Below are 19,260 nucleotides of genomic sequence, written 5' to 3'. Positions count from 1 at the left end.
GTAAAGTTATAATTAAACACACATATGCATTTATTTATTTTAATAAAATTTTAGTGCATTGCGAATTAGCGTTCGTTTAAAGTTAGTTTTCAAAAAATTCTTTACATAAATATTTACACAAATAGAAATTTTTCTTCGTTAAGCACAAAAATAGGAAATGGTTTTGTTTTTTTTTTATTTTTTGCCTTAAGAATATATATGTATGTCTTTCTGTAACAGTATATCAATAAAACATTCAGAAATATGAATGCATATATTTAGAATTGATTATTTATTGAATACTTAAATAATGCATAATTTAATTATTTTTAAGTTAATAAAATATTAAGAACATATATGTTTGTACATATATGTATGTAGGTATACACTTATAAAAATTTTTATATATACACATACATGTATACGTGTTTGCATTTCATGCTTTTGTAGCATGATGAGTTTAACAATTAAAAATAAAACTAAATGTCTTAAATATGTATTATTATATGCACTATACATACGTACATTTGTATGCAGTGTATAAATGGCATAATTGTTTTAAATAAACGAAATAAGATCAAGCATTGAATGTATGTTATTAATTAAAGAATTAAATAAGAAAATTGAAATTGTTGCATTTATGTATATACATATTTATACACGTGTAATAATAAAATATTTAATAAAATAACACTTAAATTATTTGTGGGAAAGAAAACTTGAGCAGTAAGTAAAAATTTTAATTCTATATTAGACTGTCACATTTCAAAGAGCGTAACGTTTCAGGAGACGCGTTTAAAGTGTTCAATTTACTTAGAAATTGCAGAAAATTGCGCCAGATTTCAGCATGAAATTTTTGCATAATATGTAACACAATAAGCCCAAAACAGCACATAAAGCGGGTAATAGAGAGCGTGCCCGAAACTGCCCGGAATTTTTTTCCAAGCAGAAATGTGCGAGAAGTCAGTTTGATGATTTCTTGTTTGTTTATATCCGATAGCAAATTTTGTAAAATACATAAATGGAAAATAGCACAAAAGGTTCAGAAATGTAGATATTTGCTAATTTTATTAGTTACATATATAAGATAAATTCACATAAAATCATTGTTTACAGCGGATTTGTTGATTCCGGGCACGAAATGTGGGTTTTTGCGTTCCTCATGCTCTGCGCACTTTTGACGTGTGTTGACACATTTTTGACACTTGTGAGAGAGTAACTTATTTGTATGCTCTAATTACCGAAACAACCCGGAAAGCGTGTGGAACACACCTATAATGTACTTATAATAATTGCGTTCCAATTAACTTCGTGTAAAAAAAAACCGAAGAGCGAGAGCGAAACAGTAAAAGTCACCTGGAACGCGAAAAACCACTTTTCCTGTAACTACTTCAGTTTTTTAACAAATATAAGGTTCTTTGCTTTCACTGCGTTCTGTTTTTGTTTACAAATGCAACCTCGCCTATCCTTTGACACTTTTCATGAATTTGCAGGAAGAAAATATTCGGACTAAAACCTGCAACTTCTGACTGGGAGAGAGAGCAAGTTACTCTCAGAAAAGTGCTTTAACTTACAGGTTTTTGGCACCTGGAACAGTGTTGCCGGTTTGATACATATGAATCTAATTGGATACATTTTTGTCTTAAATTTTGAGGGATACTACATGTTTTCCTCAGTGTAAATTTGGATACCTTTTCCCATAAATATTTGTAAGGTGAAGGACATTTTTTTATATTTATGTACGAAATATTATAACATTTTTAATAGCTGGCTGCTCATCCTCCAAGCAAGAAATTTTCTCTTATTCTTGTCACTTTGAAAAATTAAATCTTTAGCTACATAAACGTGCATTTAATAATACCAAGTAGTTTGAAAATTTTAAAAAGTTTTCCGACCTGTAGTAGTTAACTATTATATCGAGAAATAAACTTTTACATCCCGAGCAACCCTTCTCTTAGCACAGTCAAAGGAAATTGACAACCATGCGGACGAATAATTTTCAACTATAACTTGACTGCACTAAAAACAACTTATAATTTCTAAATTTTCAATTATATGTATGTCGTTAAGCGAGAATTCAAGTAGACATTTTTCTTGAAGGCGGAATTTACAGACAAATACAAGTTTTTGAGGATTTTTTTTTAATTTCATAGAAAGCTCCCAATCCAACAGTTTGATTGAAAAATATTGTAACTATAATAGCGGGAAATAACAATTTACTGAACTGACTGTAGCAGGTCAAATTTAAATTAGTATTATTTTGATAGACTAGCAAACATTTTTTGCATGTATTATTTGTGGGAATCTAATCATAGTAATAGGCATCGAACATGCGGAAACTTTGGCCCGTAGTTGTAGTTAGTATTTTCCCATTCTTAGAAACAGATCTGGGTAACAAAGGCCTGTTGGTATAGTCAAAATTATGTCGACACTAAAGTTAGTTGCAGCTTTTTTGACAGATATCCCATTGAAAATTATGTCAAAAAGCTGCAATTAACTTTAGAGTCGACTTAATTTTGACTATAACTACGGGCCGTTGTTTCCCAAATCCGTGTCTAAGGATGACAAAATACTGACTACACGTTAATAAGTTTGTTATGGGGCCGATGTGGTTTTCCATAGATGCACTATGTAAAAATGTCCGCTCTTTTCGGTGGATACATTTGGATACAGTTTTCGATTTTTTTTTGGATACTATAAAGGCTAAGGCAGTGGCAGCACTGACCTGGAACGCTTTCCTGGGGGAAAAAAACCTGCAAAGCGTGAATATCGTAAGCATCTGGAATGCAACTAATTAAAATGTATGTATGTATTTGCACTTACGGTAATTACAGAAGCATTATTTACTGATCATGATAGCTTCGCTTCTGTCGTTTCCTTCCAAGGCGATTCACTACCATTTTAATGCACAGTAATTCATTCAAATATTACTTTATATTTTGCTTTCAACTTGACACAATTTTGCTCCAAAGATTATATGTAATTTTAAAAATTCACTTGTTTGATTTGCTGCTATAGCTTTACTTCCCTCATTCCCTTTAGCAGGGCGCTCGGTAGTATTTTAAAACAATGATATAATAAAGCCGAAAGTTCGGAAAGCTATTACTTTATGCTAAGCACTTAATTATTACAGAAATTTTTATAATTTTCACTTTCAAGTGGCTAAAAATAACAAAAACCTCACTGGTCGCAAACCAAATATGTAGCCGCAAAGCTTATAATTTTAACAATTAACTTGTTGGGTGTGCTCTTTTAGCGTCACTTCCTTCGTAAGCACAGAAATNAAAGTTCGGAAAGCTATTACTTTATGCTAAGCACTTAATTATTACAGAAATTTTTATAATTTTCACTTTCTAGTGGCTAAATATTACAAAAAAACTCACTGGTCGCAAACCAAATATGTAGCGGCAAAGCTTATAATTTTAATAATTAACTTGTTGGATGTGCTGTTTTGGCGTCACTTTCTTCGTAAGCACAGAAATCGTATGAAATATGTTAGCACAGCCACGAGTAGTAAAAATATTACTTTCTAATATATTTAGCACTTGATTAATACAGAAATTGTCACGATTTCCACAATTTTCACATTTTAGTGGCTCAAAATCAAAAAATCACTGAACATAACTCAAATAGCGCCAAAACTTCCTTTTCCTGTTGGCTTGACCCCACATTTGACATTCGACATTTCCCTGTAGTTTCGTTAGGAAATCTACAAACAGGGTCGCATGGAAGTCATGNACGATTTCCACAATTTTCACATTTTAGTGGCTCAAAATCAAAAAATCACTTAACGCAACTCAAATAGCGCCAAAACTTCCTTTTCCTGTTGGCATTTGACATTTGACATTTCCCTGTAGTTTCGTTAGGAAATCTACAAACAGGGTCGCATGGAAGTCATAGTATTTTCTTATAACCTTACATTTTTCTTAACACAAGTGTATGTGAATAAGCGCAATTTAAACACCTGTATGCAGATTTTTATATAAAAATCACAATTATAAAACATATATCTTGATTTTAGTTTGTTTTCTGTAAGTTCGCTTATAATTTCTAGTAATTTCGCATTTATTGTGACTGCCTATTAATTATCATTTCTTTTTCGTCTGACCTTCTTCATCAAATATGGCAACGTTCATTTCGTTGAATTTTTCGTTGCGTCGTCTCCATTTTGCAGTGTAGCAGGCCGCATTGAAAATTTTTTTAATGTGCGAAAAAAGATTATTGCAGATATATTAACTTAAAAATATGTGTAGTTTCAGCGNGTTGCGTCGTCTCCATTTTGCAGTGTAGCAGGCCGCATTGAAAATTTTTTAATGTGCGAAAAAAGATTATTGCAGATATATTAACTTAAAAATATGTGTAGTTTCAGCGTTAACGTTGTTAAAATATATTGAAATAGTTTACTACGCGAAATTTGTAACGTTTACAGTTCATTTGAGTGCAAGAAAAACCGAATGTGTATTAATTACCCCCGCCTCCTGATTTTTTTTTTCTTCTGCTCACATCGCTGAATTTCACGCTTGCCGCCGTGTGCGTATTCGAAGCCCCAGTTGCCGGGCGCACCATTTCCGTGAAGCAGAAACTAAAAAATTAATTGGGAGCCTAATTAAGTATAAGGTATATAACTGCAATAAGTGAGCTAAATTTATTAAAGAAAGGTTTGAAACATTGACATGACGTGAGGGTGCTAATTTGTGAAAATTGTTGAAGAAAATTATTTGAAACATTTGCTATTGCTGTTAAAGAGACGAGTGCTGCACAATGATGTTCACGGTAAGTCCGCCATTATCTATATTTAATTAAATATGTAATACACATGTTTTTGTATTAACATTGCATTGTTTAATTGAAAAATATTTTAATATATATTACAGTTTATGAGAAAAAATATATATTTCTACTCAGACTACTACATATATCTACTTTGTGTCAAAATAACCACTTCGTGTGAAAAGGTCAATGGAATCATAGGTTAATTCGCTGATTTTTTCGTTAAGATAGTACTTTATCCTCATCGCTGATAAGGCTAAGCCAAAATTGGAAATGTGAAGATAAAGCTTTCGTCGTCGAAAGAATAGTTCGCCCATAAGCTAGCAATAAGAAAAAAGGACCTTTTATAGCACGTGGCGTACTAAAAACAATGTAATTATTCGGAGATGTTTCACGTATTCTCAAAGGTATTCATACATTGTAACTTTTAGTAATCTATTATCGAATGAGAATGCTCGTTTTGCAACAATTTATATTTTATTCACAAACTATTAAAATATCCTAATAAATTGAATACATCGTAATAGGTAGTATTTAATGTATGGCGTTAAAAATAGATTAGGCATATGAAAATTTTATGCAATTTGACTATAAACAGCAGAAGACAAATCACAAGCGAGCAATATTGTATGAGAATAACATTTTTATTAGTAAAACTGTCTGATCAACAACGGGGTCGATTTCTACAAAAACTGGTAAGTTCGGACCCCGTACAAGTTTAATTTGCTAAAAATTATTTGCTACATTTGAACATATAAATACATATGTCGGCCGCTGTAGTTGAAATTATAGAAGTGTTTAGATTACGTTCAGGTACAAAGTTGTTGACACCATTTGCCATTTTTAAAGGACATACTTTTCTTTGCCGGGAAAATAGCAATATCTAAAAGGACTTGACGTGAAAAAAATATCTCAAAATTGTAATCAATGGGATCGCCAAATACATACCCAGTTGATAACTTCATAAGCTAAAAGCCCTTCAACAAGTCCTCTTCCTTTTTTATACGGAGTGGCATAAATTGAAGACCTTCGCTAAACATAGAAGGGCTCCTTTTGGGGTAGTTCTTATACAGCTGCTCCTGTTTTTAATAAAAATCATACCTTAAGGTATTTAAGGTTCATATGTTTTATTACAATCTTAAATGCACATTTAAATTCTTTCGTAATATAAAATAATATAAACTTAAACAATCGCGTTAATTGTAAACATAAAAAGCCCTTCTAGAAGGCATGCAGGGACAGCACTTTTTTCAGCCCTTCTTGGGTAGGCCTTTTAGAATGGCTTTATTTAAGAAGACCTAACTAAATTATTTTCTGGGTATGAGTTAAGTAAGTAAAGTATTTGGTACAGCCATATTTCATTGCTCTATGCGCTGCGTTAACCACCAACTTTATTTCGATCTGGTACCTACTGGGGGAAAATTGTTAATAAAGCGCTGCAGATTTTAAGCGGTTTTAACTTATTTTTCAAATTATACATACTTGCAGGGCACTACACAGCAGCAGGATACGCGTTTCAGCGACAAGGAAAAGAAATTGATGAAACAAATGAAGTTCGGGGATTGCTTAAATAAACGAGTGGATATGTCAAAGGTGAAGCTGGATGTGTTACGTCCATGGATCAGCAAAAAAATTACGGATATTTTGCACATCGAAGATGACGTCGTCGTCGAATTCGTCTACAATCAATTGGAGGAAGAAAAATTTCCCTGTCCTAAGAAAATGCAAATTAATATGACCGGATTTCTAAATGGGAAAAATGCACGACAATTTATGGGTGAATTATGGGCACTGTTGCTATCAGCTCAAGAAAGTGAAAGTGGAATACCGGCCGAGTTTATTCAACAAAAGAAAGATGAGATACTTAAGAGAGAGGAGCAGCAACGCCAAAATGATCGTTCGCGTTCACGAGATAGGGATAGAGAGAGGGATCGAGATAGAGATAACGAACGTGATCGAGATCGCGATAGACGCAGCGGTAGGGATCGTTCCCATGATGGACAACGTGATGAATTAAGTCAGCGTGAGCAGCAGTTACCGCCAAGTACTTTAAGCGCGATCGAGCAGGTTAGGTCACAATTATCAGCTAAATCTAGATCGAATTCGGCTGAAGATACTAATTTAGGTAGCGTTTCTCAAAGCAAACAAATTGAGGGGGGTATCGCAGCCAGTGTAAATGCTGCCGCAGCAGCAGCAGCTGCAGCTATAATACGAGATCGTTCCAGGTCACCAAATGCTAGTGCTAGATCGGCAGCTGCAGAAGCGGCCGCAACGAAAATACGTAACCGTTCTCCGCGCAAACGCTCCAGGGAGAGATCAGTAACGCGAAAATCATCGCGGGAACGCAACTCATCACCGCAAAGGCGTCGCAATTCTTCAAGGGATAGACGGCGATCATCTCGCTCGCCAAGGCGTAGATCATCAGGTGGTGGCGGAGATCGACGGCGACGACGTAGTCGTACTCGCAGTCGCTCCAGGGATCGCAGCGGTCGACGACCACCAAGTAAGAAACGACAATTATCACGTTCAGCATCACCACCAAAACGTCAAAGTCCAAAATCAAAAAGTCGTCGTTCCAAAGACAGACGTTCAAGATCCAGATCCATTTCTAAATCACCCGTAAAACGAAAATCATCGCCAGCGCCAACAAGTAATACAAAAAACAGAACTTCACCACCTTATCGAAAGCGTTCAACCTCTCGAAACTCTAATCCCCATACACCCGTAAATGGTCATGAAGATGGCGGTAGCGCTAAAAAACGTGATGTCAAGAAACGATCACCATCCCGAAATCCTAGTGAACATTCACGCTTATCCACTGAAGATAAGAGACCAGCGCGCAAACCTTCTAAAGGTCGCTCTCGTTCAAGGTAAAATCTACAAAAGCGTACAATTATATATATATGTATATTAAAGGGGTTAGCAAATTTTAAATAGCAGTGTGTTCACAATTGAAATGTGGTAAGTAATAGTTGGTTAAGCTATGAGGAGGGGAAGAAACCCACGACATGGTACCGGTTTTAGGCCTCTTATTCGATACATGTTCGCTCTGACGAACGCTAAGTTACTAAGGAAATATTTTGTATGCCATTTGGTTTGTGAACAACGTAAGTATCCTTAAAGAGCATGAAGAAAATATAATTATGGTGTGAACAGTGTATTTTCGTTTATACATATGTATGTATCAATAAATGATTAAATCATCTAAATTTTCATTTATTTTCTAGGGTTTTAAAATTGATGAAACAAATATTGAAAATTTTAAATAATTTACTAAATAAAACTAAATTACGAACTATGTATGAATTTTCATAAACATTTCTTTATGCTCAACAGATCTCCTAGCAAGCGATCGGTTCGAGGCGCTGCTTCTTCACGTTCACGTTCACGTTCAAGATCATCATCTCGCTCCTCGAGGGCATCAATACGCTCTAATAAAAAACCAATACGTCGCTCGAGCTCACGTAACACAAGTCTGTCGCCGTCACCTGATCGTAAAGACGATTTTGAGATACGACGTAATAAGAATAGTGTACAAAAGAAACGACACTATCGTCATAACCGCGACTCATCTGCATCATCCATCGATAGGGAACGCGATCGGGACGGCGGCCGAAGGATGATGGGAGACAATAGAGGTAGGCGAGGAGATATGCCCGGTCGACGCTTTTCACCGCGTAATCGTAGTCCGCGCAATGACAGTGGAGGCGGACGGATGCAACGTTCACGTTCCCGTCGTCGTTCAAATTCACGTAATCGATCAAGATCTCGCAACCGATCACGTTCGCCCATGCGACGTTCACGTTCTCCACGACGGTTAGTTGTTTACTAAGATATTAATACGAGTAATTTTATGCAAATAATTTGTCTTTTTGTCTGGTAACAATGGGAGTGTCTATAGTAACAAATAGTCAGTACTAATTTGTACTGGAACCTGCAAATTCTTAGTGGGAAAGTGTATAATAACCCTGAAAATTTGCAAGAGAGCACTGAATCGAGAGCGTAACAACACGGGAGAGCTGCAAATTCTTGCTAGTAAAATTAATGTAAAAACTCTCTTGGGCGTTGTAAGATTCTCTATTTGCCAAATTAAGTTTCTTGTTTATAAATATTTCCATTAATTGTTGTTTATATGTTATTCAAGTGATAAGATTTCAAATATTGAATGCATGCATTAGAAATTTTGGCATTTAAATTTTTTATTCTATTACTTTAACAGTTTTAATCGCCGCCGTTCGCCAATGATGCACTTCCGTGGACGCGGTGGAAACAATCGTGGCCGAATGAACTTTTGGCGTCGTAGTCCTAGCATGGGTCGCGGCGGTGGAGGTGGTGGTCGCTTTAATCGTCGTTTCTCGCCGCAGCGTCGGTTCTCACGTGATCGCGACCGTGATCGGCGTATGTCTCCGATGCAGAATCAATTCCGCAAATTTTCACCGCCACCACGACGATTCTCTCCACAACAAAATATGCCGTATCAAAGACGATCCAGAGAACGGCGATTTAGCCCAGGACCACGAGATCGTCGACCATCTTCTCCAATTAGAGATAATTCGCGTGATCGCGGAGGTGGAAACAATTTCGGACGCTGGGATCAAAATAATCGCAACCCTCCTCCAAAAGCAAAATCTAGGAGCTCCTCAGCAAGTTCGAATTGGGAATTGGAAGAGGAAACTGCTGCTCCACCACCAGTAGCGCGCCAGCCAAGCACAACTAAACAAACTAGTCCAATTAAAAACAATGGTGACCGCGCAAGAAGTGCTAGACGTTCCCGTGATAGAAGCGATCGCGACTCCAGCCAATCATCTGAGAAAATTCCAAAGGCACGCGAAAGCTTAGGTAACTTATTTAACAGTACGATAATGTTGCTTATAGTATTTTTACATATATATTGTATTTAATTGTAGTTCGCCGTTCTTCTGTAGAGTTTGCAGGTCCCTCAGTCAAGACCATTGATTTGTCCAAAGATGAACGTGGTGAAAATCGCAAAGCAAAACCAGAAGCAGTCCAAATAGAAGCCCCTCCAGTAAAGAAACCAGCTCCTACAGTTGCAGCAGTAACTGCTGCTGCTCCAGTTTTACGCAATGAAAAATTACGCGATCGTTATAGTTCGAGTTTATCTCGTACACCGTCACCATTTTTGAAACCTCATGAGCGTGAAAAGCTCCAGCCGACTGCGGTAAAGAAAACTCAAGATAGTAAACCACAAAAAAGCCATAAGGAAAGTTATTCATCTTCTTCGGACAGCTCTGGCGATAGTGATGACAGTGAAGAAGATGAGGAACGTAATGCGATCGAAAAGGTAAAAGAAACGAAGAAGAAGAATATAGAATCGCGTTCCAAAACTAAAAGACGAAAGTCAGATACAAGCGATGACTCCGATGATGAAAGTGAGGAGGAGAAGTCTAAGAAGAAATCCAATGCTAAGGCACTAGCTAAGAGTCAGACATTAGTGGAATTACCACCGATTGCAAAGCCTGGACGAAAAGATAAAAATCTACCCACTGAAGAGATTCGGGAGGACCGAAATGCAGTTGAGCTGCAGGCTAGTCGTGCAAAAGGCAAACACAACATTGACGTACCAGAAGTAGCTGTTCCAAGTAGTTCAAAAGCAAACAAGAAATTGTCGGAGAAAACCATTTCAAAGGATAACGTATCGTCAAATTCAAGCGATGACTCTGAAAAAGAACATTCTGATGGCAAAAAATCCGAAGTAAAAGCAAAACAAGCTGTTTCGCGAAAACGCACGGCGTCTATTTCGGGGTTGAAAAAGTCTAAGCGCGCAGCTTCCTCTGAATCCGATGATGAGCATGTATCGAAGAAGAAGCGCAAGAAGGCAAAAAAATCAGCAAAACGAAAATCAACGGACGAAGATAGCTCTTCAGATTCCGAGGCTGAGGCGTCGTCGAAGAAGAAAAAGCATAAGAAGCATAAAAAACACAGCAAGAAGAGCAAGAAGCACAAGAAACATAAGAAGAAGAGCAAAAAGGCTGACAGCTCCTCGAGTAGTGACAACGATGACGAGGAAGTTCGAGAACGTACAGGCAAGGCAATAACATCAGCGCCTTTGCTGCTTGGCGGAGTAAATGAAGATTTAGAGAAACAATTACGTGAGCGGGCTTTGAAATCGATGAAAAAGAATGAATGAAGAGTCATGAACATGAACATGACGGTGACGACAGACATGTGCTGGTAACGACTGGAAATATGATGCTCTACATTTCATCAATTTGCCTGATTAATTTTTTACGTTGGTTATCCAGAGTAACTTAGTTTATAACCTATATATAACACTTATTACACTACTGAAAGTAATTAGAAGTACTGACGGAAACCTCCAATATGTTGTTATAATTTTCGAAGTAAATGCCAACCACACATACACACCCGCACACATGGAACAGCAAGGAAGCTGTTGACGAAATATTTATCATCGCATGCTAAGGAACTTGTAACATACATACATACAGAAATACATTACTTTTTATTGTAGCAGCAGAAAGGAGCAGTTCAAACGTGATTTGGATTGGATGTCGTTTGTGAAAACAATTGCATATATACATAAATACATGCATATAACAATATAATATTGATTGCTATAATAAAAGCTATAAATCCCCTTCTGTTGAGAGTTGTCGACATTTTCTTGATTTGAATTTTAGGTTCTATTATTTAAGTAGATATTATATAATGCATTCATGTTTGTCAACTTTAAGAAGCAAACAAATAAAGATAACTACTACGGAATTCTTTGTCTGATTTCATTTAACTACACTAAGCCCCACCTAAATCGGATAAACTATCGATCGTCATCAAGAGTTTTTTACAGGAAGCTGTTCCAGGTGACCATAAGGTTAATTAATGGAGAAAACAGCTTTTCCTGCAAATCCTGTAAAAGCTCAAATCGTGAAGCAACTGCTGTTATCCTTATGTGGAAACCAAAATATGTTCGTCTATAACTTTTTAAATAGCCTAGCTGGCGAGATGGGGATTTCATATACACATGAAATAGTAGTTGCAGAATACGATAGCATAACTTAATCTTTTCTTAAGTGGACTTAGGCGGTTATTGTTTATAACCAAATAAATTATGTTCACCTAAGGGGATGATTGAGGTGTTGTTCGAGAAAAGAAATGTGTATACACAAACGACAGGTGTTTTTACCGTGAAGAATTAACTCACATTCGGTAGTTAACTTTAAATTTGTGAACTTAAAATCGGCAGCTAATTACCGAATGTTGAAACGGTCTTCAATGTGATTATTTGTAAAAGTTAGAAATAAAAAAAAAAATCGTATTAAATTGTGTTTTGTACATATTCGGGAAAACGTATGTATACTTTGTTTATACCGAATTGTTGTAATAAATTTGAATTATTGGGCCTTATGAATAAAAATAAACAATTGCTTATTCTTAAAAGTGCAGACCTTTTACTTAAATTTATGTATTTGAATAAATCGAATAAAAGGTCTGAAATCTTCAGAAAAAACAATAGCTTACTTTTTATTCATAAGGCCCTTTGTTCGCTTCCATTTTGGTCCACCGTGCAAATTTATTATCGAACAAGTGTATAAGCTCAGCAGTTTAGTTTTCAAAACGGTTTCATCAAGTGCACCGTAAACACAGGTGTAAACACTTGAAAGAAATCTACGAAAATGCTATAGCATTCGAATAGCGACGAGTTAACCGAAACTTTGAATACACACGTTCGTAGCAGTTCGGATTCAGGGATCGCATTTTCGTAGATTTCCCAAAAATCGGACTACGATGCATTCTGTAATAGCCATCATTTAAATGAGAGATTAAATCCATGTACATTCGTACTAATGCTTTCAACAGGCTTGCAAAACTTGACAGGCAGGTGTCGCTATCCGTGTTTATCACCCTGTGCTTTCGCAGAGAACATATCCAAGATCTCTGCTTATGTTTTCGTCGGTGTAAAAACTGTCAAACGAAAACCAGTTTTCGTTTAAAACTACTTGAACACACATTAATTCGAAAAGGTAAGTTTATGAAAAGGCATTGATGAGTGGCAATACTGTAGTAAGCAACACTGAGGGCTCCAGTAATCGACAAAATTCTGCGTATACAGACAGCGTTTAAGTATAAGTTCTGCGTTCTTGACAAATTCTACCTTTAGTGTATTTTAAATAAATTGTAATAGAAGTGGAACAAATCGTGAAAAATTGAATGAAATTGTAAAAGATGCCAAAAACTGTTCTCCACTGAACCATAATCGCGTATATCCACAACAAAGCGAACTGTCAAAAATTCGATTAACATCCGGCTGCTTTGCCATCTTCCTTTCCTTTTTACGTATTTTAACAAGATGGTAGGTTGTCGAAAAATTGCCGTGGAAATTCACTACCATCGTACTATTCTGATATGAGAATTATCGAAACTTGTTTACAGAGTGTTAATGAATATTTGCCATTGAAGTGTATGCTAATATTTCATTGTGAAATTGGCGTGCTCAAGTAGTTTTTTGCAAATTTGCAGTTGCTATTTCTGATGCGGCTATACTCTGCTTGTACCGCCGATTGCATCCTTGGTGTTGAATTCTACGGCAAATAAAAATGAAGTGATACATTTTAAGTGCGATGTGACAATATATCAGAGTGTTTTGATTGCAGGCGAGAGGTCCCAAAAAGCATTTGAAGCGTTTAGCAGCCCCAAAGGCATGGATGTTGGACAAATTGGGAGGAGTATTCGCTCCTCGTCCATCCAGTGGCCCACACAAATTGCGGGAGTCATTGCCGCTCATGATTTTCTTGAGAAATCGTCTAAAGTATGCGCTGAACGGTGCTGAGGTGACCAAAATTGTTATGCAGCGTCTGATCAAGGTTGATGGCAAAGTGCGCACCGACCCAACATTTCCCGCTGGTTTCATGGGTAAATATATGCAATGGATACTATGTAATACAGTACATACATTCAATAATATTTTTATTATTTATTTTTTAGATGTCATCACCATTGAAAAAACTGGTGAATTCTTCCGTTTGGTGTACGACGTTAAGGGCCGATTCACAATTCACCGTATTTCGGCTGAGGAGGCAAAGGTATGTTTTGTGTAGTTTCTTTCTTTACATAGCTGGCTTGATCGAAGACCACATAATTATGATACCAAACATATATGTGGTTCAAAAGTAAGCCAAAAGCAATTTTTGTTACGACGGTCACCGAATATCTTGATTACTGTGATAATTTGGTAACACTTACGTGCAATTACAAGAAACCCGCAATTTCATTTTCTGACTAACTAATAAACAGTATGTAAGCCAAACCAAATGTTGCCAATAACCTTATTTTATTTTATTTTATTTTTTGCAGTACAAATTGTGCAAGGTCCGCAAAACACAACTTGGCGCCAAGGGTGTACCATTCGTTGTCACCCATGACGGCCGTACCATTCGTTATCCCGATCCCTTGATCAAGGCTAACGATACTATTCAAGTAGATATTGCCACCGGTAAAATTACCGACTACATTAAATTCGACTCTGGTAAGCGCAGTATTTTTTGTTTCCTTCGCATTCACTATTTAGATATTCATACTTTTTAGGAAACCTGTGCATGATTACTGGAGGTAGAAATTTGGGTCGTGTTGGTACCGTTGTTAACCGCGAGAGACATCCTGGTTCCTTCGATATCGTTCACGTAAAGGACTCGCAAGGACATGTGTTTGCCACCAGATTGACAAACGTTTTTATTATTGGCAAGGGCAACAAACCCTACATCTCGCTGCCTAAGGGCAAGGGTGTTAAATTGAGCATTGCCGAGGAACGTGACAAGCGTTTGGCTGCCAAAACCCACTAAATAGTTATTTAAGACCGGTTTCTATATTTGCGAAAGATGGATCATTCACAATAAACAGAAATCACTTTAGAATAACCTGGGAAATGATGATTTCTTGTTATATATACCGGCAGGATCTGCAATTCACTTGTGAGTGAATGAAAGGGGTTGAAATTCATTCGGAAGTGAGTTCCAGAACTTGCATAATAATACAGCTTGGGTAGTTTTTAGAATCATTTATTAAAATGTAGTTAGGCTTAAATAAGATACATATGTAATTCCCGCACAGGTCTGCAATAACTTCATAGTCGCATCTAATGAAATAACTTAGCTGTTGGCCGTGCTATTGGCAGTACACGGCATTGTTGAGGCGGAAAGGGTAAATCAGAGATTGCTCATAAATACTTCATACCAGAATTAGAGTTATAAATGTTATAATTTATATATATATTGTACGGGTGCAATTTTGCGTCGAGAACGATGGGATTTATTTGCTAATGGACGGTGGATGTACATGCTCACCCTCCATATTAAAGATTGGATCAATGCGCGGTTGAAGTCGCCGACTTCAACATTAAGCAATGTGCAGAGTATTAAGGCCCGTTTCCAATCACAAGAAATGTTTTTCATCAATTTTCTTGCTAGAAAAAGCATTGCGGTTGCTGTACATTTTCTTGAAGAAATAAATACGCGTTTAGTTAGGTTATAGCTTAAACTGACCGCTTTTGGATTAGATTACGATGTTTCTTGGAAAAAATTTAAATAGATGTTAGAGGAGCGTCATACCAAAAGGAAGGTCCCAGGAATTTCTATTATTTTTTTATAGGAGTATCACCTCTGCAGTTAATGGCAACATATCTATTTTTATTCAGGGCTATCACTGAATGCGTAGTGATACGAAAATGCTATCACTGAATTCGAAAAATTGCAAACGACGCGATGGATTCAGTGATAGCCAGCCCGTTGGACCTGTATACAAAATTTGAGAAGCTACCCAAAGATTTATGTATATCGTTACACGGCGATGTCATTGGCAGTGGCTATTGTCGCCCACTGCATAACTTTGCAACTAGTTTTTAACCGGTTCCGTTTTGGACAGTTTTTTTGCGCTACGTAATAACTACTACACTCACCCAACTAATTTGCCCAGCGGCCACAATAGCAAACTCAATAAATTTTTTCGAAACGGTTTCATATTTTCAGAAGCTTTTCCATATACGAGCGGCCATCTTGTATCGCCACTGAGATTCATAAAAATTTCCACTTTTTTCACAATAAAACTAGCGCCTTATAGCTTGGGCGTATGCATACATACATACACTTCACTTATCACATTTTATATTTAAACATTTTAACCACTTTATCACTAACTAAGCCATTGCATTTTTATTTGCTTTTATAAAAACACAATTCACAAATTTTTGCAAACCACTCGACCGAATGTTAAGAAGCGACTGAGGAAATGGAAATACCGTAGAAAATGAAAGAGGAAGTTCGTTTTTATTAAAAGAAGCAAAAGCGAACACAGAAGTGGCTAATAGAAGGCGGCTGCAGACAATTTAGCCGAGTCAACATAAAACGTGCCTTTTCGCAAGTGTGGTTGTTGTTCAAAGGGTTTGTGAACGTGCTAATCATGAAGGTTGCAAGTGAATTTCCTCTTTCTAGCGCCGCTCCTATTTCCTCGTTTTGTTTTATTATCCGTCCGGTTAAGTTGGGCGCAGTTTTTGCGCGGCTTTTGCAGTGATGTGATGAATTTTAACCTGTAAAATATGTTTGTAGGTGAATAAATGTGTGAAAATGAAAATTTGTGAAATGAGTGTTCAATTAAAATAAAATGTGTTTTCTGTACTTAATGTATTCATAAAAAGTACCGCTCCGCATACATGCAAATGTCCGCTAGACCGCTTGTTGAAATATGCTTCTTACGCCAGACCCAATTTGTTTAGCGTCAGCATGCATATTACGTCGCACAGAACGGCTTTGAGGCTTTCGTTTTCGCGGTGGCCACTTGAAATTCAAAGCTGATGAAAGAAGAAGGCGCGCTGGACGCAGTGCCAACTCGGAGAAGAAGGATGTGAAGAAACATTGCTGCAAAGTGTGGTTGTTCCCTTCGGTCCTGAAACCGCCCGTAAGTCAACAAACTTCTCACCCTTTTTTCAGCTCCCTAAAGCGATTCACCATAACGTCGTTTAAAGCAGAGCTGTAAAACTGTGAAATGATTTAAATTTGTTTGTTTGTTTTTGTTTCAAAATAATTTAAGCCACTCAGGAATGAGTGTTTTTTATACAACCGAAAAATCAAAATTTTGAAAAGAATGCCCCGAGTGAATGCAGATCCTACTGATTCTATCATTTTACAGCTCCGGTTTAAAGTACAAAACCGCGTAACTGACATTTGCTGGCAAAAATTGGATTTGCTCACACAAGTTCTTGGCTCGATCCTTATCCATTCGTCCTGAAATATACTAGGCAGAAATGCGATTGCGTTATAAAAACGAGAAGCATTTTGAAATATGAGTGTTTTTACTTTGTAGAAAATAATTTGTGTGGCGCGGTTTTGCATTTTGTTGATACGCGGTTTTCTACATTAACCGGCGATATGTATGTATGTACGTAGCATAATAGGCAACAATCTTTTTCTCTGCAACATCGTGATCCTCCACGTTGTTGTTGTTGTTGTTGTTGGAGCGGATCACTTAGCCTTGCCAAGATCGGCGGGACGCTTAGTCGTTGTCGTCAAGCTCAACCAACAGAGGCCCAATAAGTGTGCCACTCCGACTGGGTTGGACCAGCGGGAGAACGGCGTTAGTTCAGTGGGATTTAGAGTGCCTGAAAAGAGGTGTGCCGACACATTGTATTGACTCTCCACATGCCAGAAATTTATTGAGCACATCTTCATTTATCTTACTCAGGTAGGAGTTTGAGCTATGGTGACGCAAGTCTCCCGAGGCAGACGAGATTCTGACTCCTCCACATCAGGTGAATGTGTTGGTGTAAGTTGGAACGCCTCTCAGGGAATGCCGTTTATGTGCTGTAGGTACGCTGTCGGATCCATTGGTTGTTTTATGAGCCTCTAGACCTCGGCAAAGGTTATGCAGCTGGTAGATAACTGGCACGCCCCTACTAGGAACTGCTTGGTGCTGTGCTCCTTGAGTGGGAGCATTTGGGCCTCGTTATGTAGGTGTTGTTCTGGTGATTTCAGAAGGCATCTGCTGGCGGTTCGGAGTGCAGTGTTTTGGCGGGTATGTAACTTCTAGTCACCGGCCACCACACGGGCGCTGCGTAGTTTAGAACCGGCCGGCCTATTGCCTTGTATGTCTGTTTGGTATGTATGTATGTATGTCTACGGGAAGAAAGTTCAGTAGGGCGTACAGTGCATCGCACCACTTATAAGTGTGAACGCAAGCCTTTGGACTTTATCTATTTTTTTAAGTTTACCTCTGTTCAAACTGACCTGCTGCAGGAATATAGTGTTACCGTTGCTTTGTGCATTCTATCTGCAATGTTGTGTCGGGGGGATGGATAAGGTCGCCTTCTTATTTATTTTCAAAATGAATTATACCTTGGCAAAAATACTGTATTCAGTGTAGCCGGCGTTGGAATGATGAGGGTTAGTTTTTCTAAAGCGGAAAATACTGGGGATGGCGTAACCCCAGCTTACATTTTATCTGTCAAAAAATTAATTTTACGCTAGAGGTCTGTAGAGGGGTCAGAGAGTGAAAGGAACGTTTTCTTAAAGTTCCAACTGTGCTCTTTTTAATGGGTGGAGTTTCAGGTGCCACAGAATTCTAGAACAAGGTGAAATTATATTTTTGTATTCAAAATAATTTTTGTTATTCCATTTTTGTTTTGTATTTAACAGCTGCTCAAGAGCTCTAAAAAACACATTTCCAAAGTTTAGACACTTAATCGTATTTTTTTATTTTTCTTGTATTTACAATGGTCTTTTTCGGTAGAAAAGTGGTGAAAATCGTGCTATACCCGGATGGAAATTATTATTTCGTAACTATGTATTTATGTAAATATTTATGTAATTATGCAGCCATAATTTGAGTTGCTGAGAGATAATTTGCTGCTTTGATTTATCAAAATAAATATACGAGTTGGGTAATTAATGCCCAATTGTCCTGGTAATTTATGAAAATTTATGGACATACATACATAATTTTTTCTTATATAGATATTTTTTTTGACCAAGCTCTAAAAAACTCGAAGAAACTATTATTTTTATCAAATTTCTAGTTGCATAAGTGCTATGTTTATGAAATTGCGTTGCTTTGTAATGGCTTTTCACAAATGTAATGGGATTCTTCATAAACATATGTATGTACATATTTACGCTTTATACACAGATGGCATTTTTTTTTTTAAACTAACTACAAAAAATAAAATGTAAAAATGATACAAAATGATGATGAGTGTATTTAACTAAAATTTCTTTCATATTCTTAAAAAATATTCACGATTTCGGTGAACCCCGTTTTGTGACTAATTTTCCGGAATCTCGACTATTAATGACTTGAGCGTGAAATCCTGTCTCCCAATCGGCATAGTACTTAACGGTGCGAACATTGCCATCGGGTTCCACCAGAGAGTACTCGCCTTTTACAACATCACCATCACGTTCCTCTTTCTGGTGTTTTATATCGCCGGTATATGGATCGTTTACACCATACTCGAAAGCATATCTTGCGTGGTCACTCTAAAAAAGACAA

The 19,260-nt window shown here is 37.1% G+C and overlaps 3 protein-coding genes across 14 annotated transcripts in view; 2 read left to right on the top strand and 1 right to left on the bottom strand.

Moving 5' to 3' along the window:
- Positions 1-4,161: 4,161 nt before the first annotated feature.
- On the top strand, positions 4,162-11,499 carry Srrm1 (Serine-arginine repetitive matrix 1). Of its 12 annotated transcripts, none has more exons than XM_017621753.1 (7): positions 4,162-4,184; positions 4,638-4,752; positions 4,854-5,156; positions 6,238-7,619; positions 8,086-8,565; positions 8,969-9,588; positions 9,657-11,499. In XM_017621753.1, the coding sequence occupies exons 3-7, from the start codon at positions 5,136-5,138 to the stop codon at positions 10,895-10,897; spliced, it is 3,744 nt and encodes a 1,247-aa protein (XP_017477242.1). In that variant the 5' UTR covers positions 4,162-4,184; positions 4,638-4,752; positions 4,854-5,135; the 3' UTR covers positions 10,898-11,499. The 12 variants fall into 12 exon arrangements, with proteins under 12 accessions (XP_017477242.1, XP_017477237.1, XP_017477243.1 ...); XM_017621748.1 differs by having other exon boundaries at positions 4,167-4,184; positions 4,591-4,752; XM_017621754.1 differs by having other exon boundaries at positions 4,170-4,184; positions 4,634-4,752.
- A 1,493-nt stretch (positions 11,500-12,992) lies between these two features.
- RpS4 (ribosomal protein S4) lies at positions 12,993-14,651 on the top strand. Its single transcript, XM_017621743.1, has 5 exons — positions 12,993-13,081; positions 13,383-13,641; positions 13,714-13,811; positions 14,083-14,254; positions 14,314-14,651. The coding sequence occupies exons 1-5, from the start codon at positions 13,079-13,081 to the stop codon at positions 14,565-14,567; spliced, it is 786 nt and encodes a 261-aa protein (XP_017477232.1). The 5' UTR covers positions 12,993-13,078; the 3' UTR covers positions 14,568-14,651.
- Positions 14,652-18,441: 3,790 nt separating this feature from the next.
- Positions 18,442-19,260, bottom strand: part of Cpr76Bd (Cuticular protein 76Bd) — a 21,303-nt gene continuing 20,484 nt past the window's right edge. The window contains exon 9 of the mRNA XM_017621742.1: positions 18,442-19,247. Within this exon, the coding sequence (XP_017477231.1) occupies positions 19,005-19,247 (243 nt within the window). The 3' untranslated portion in view covers positions 18,442-19,004. The remainder of the gene's footprint in view (positions 19,248-19,260) is intronic.

This window comes from Rhagoletis zephyria, unplaced genomic scaffold (assembly GCF_001687245.7).
Source record: "Rhagoletis zephyria isolate East Lansing unplaced genomic scaffold, Rhagoletis_zephyria_1.1 Rzeph_scaffold_02569, whole genome shotgun sequence".
NCBI lineage: Eukaryota > Metazoa > Arthropoda > Insecta > Diptera > Tephritidae > Rhagoletis > Rhagoletis zephyria.
The sequence above is the reverse complement of the archived record's forward strand: the minus strand, read 5'-3'. Positions and strand labels throughout refer to the sequence as shown.

Bases quoted from the DNA above. Each gene is read 5' to 3' on its own strand.
- Srrm1 (XM_017621753.1), top strand. From the start codon at position 5,136: ATGTTTCACGTATTCTCAAAG. The intron at 7,620-8,085 runs GTAAAATCTACA...TATGCTCAACAG, and splicing joins AAAGGTCGCTCTCGTTCAAG to ATCTCCTAGCAAGCGATCGG. The intron at 8,566-8,968 runs GTTAGTTGTTTA...TTACTTTAACAG, and splicing joins CGTTCACGTTCTCCACGACG to TTTTAATCGCCGCCGTTCGC.
- RpS4 (XM_017621743.1), top strand. The intron at 13,642-13,713 runs GTAAATATATGC...TTTATTTTTTAG, and splicing joins ATTTCCCGCTGGTTTCATGG to ATGTCATCACCATTGAAAAA. The intron at 14,255-14,313 runs GTAAGCGCAGTA...CATACTTTTTAG, and splicing joins CTACATTAAATTCGACTCTG to GAAACCTGTGCATGATTACT.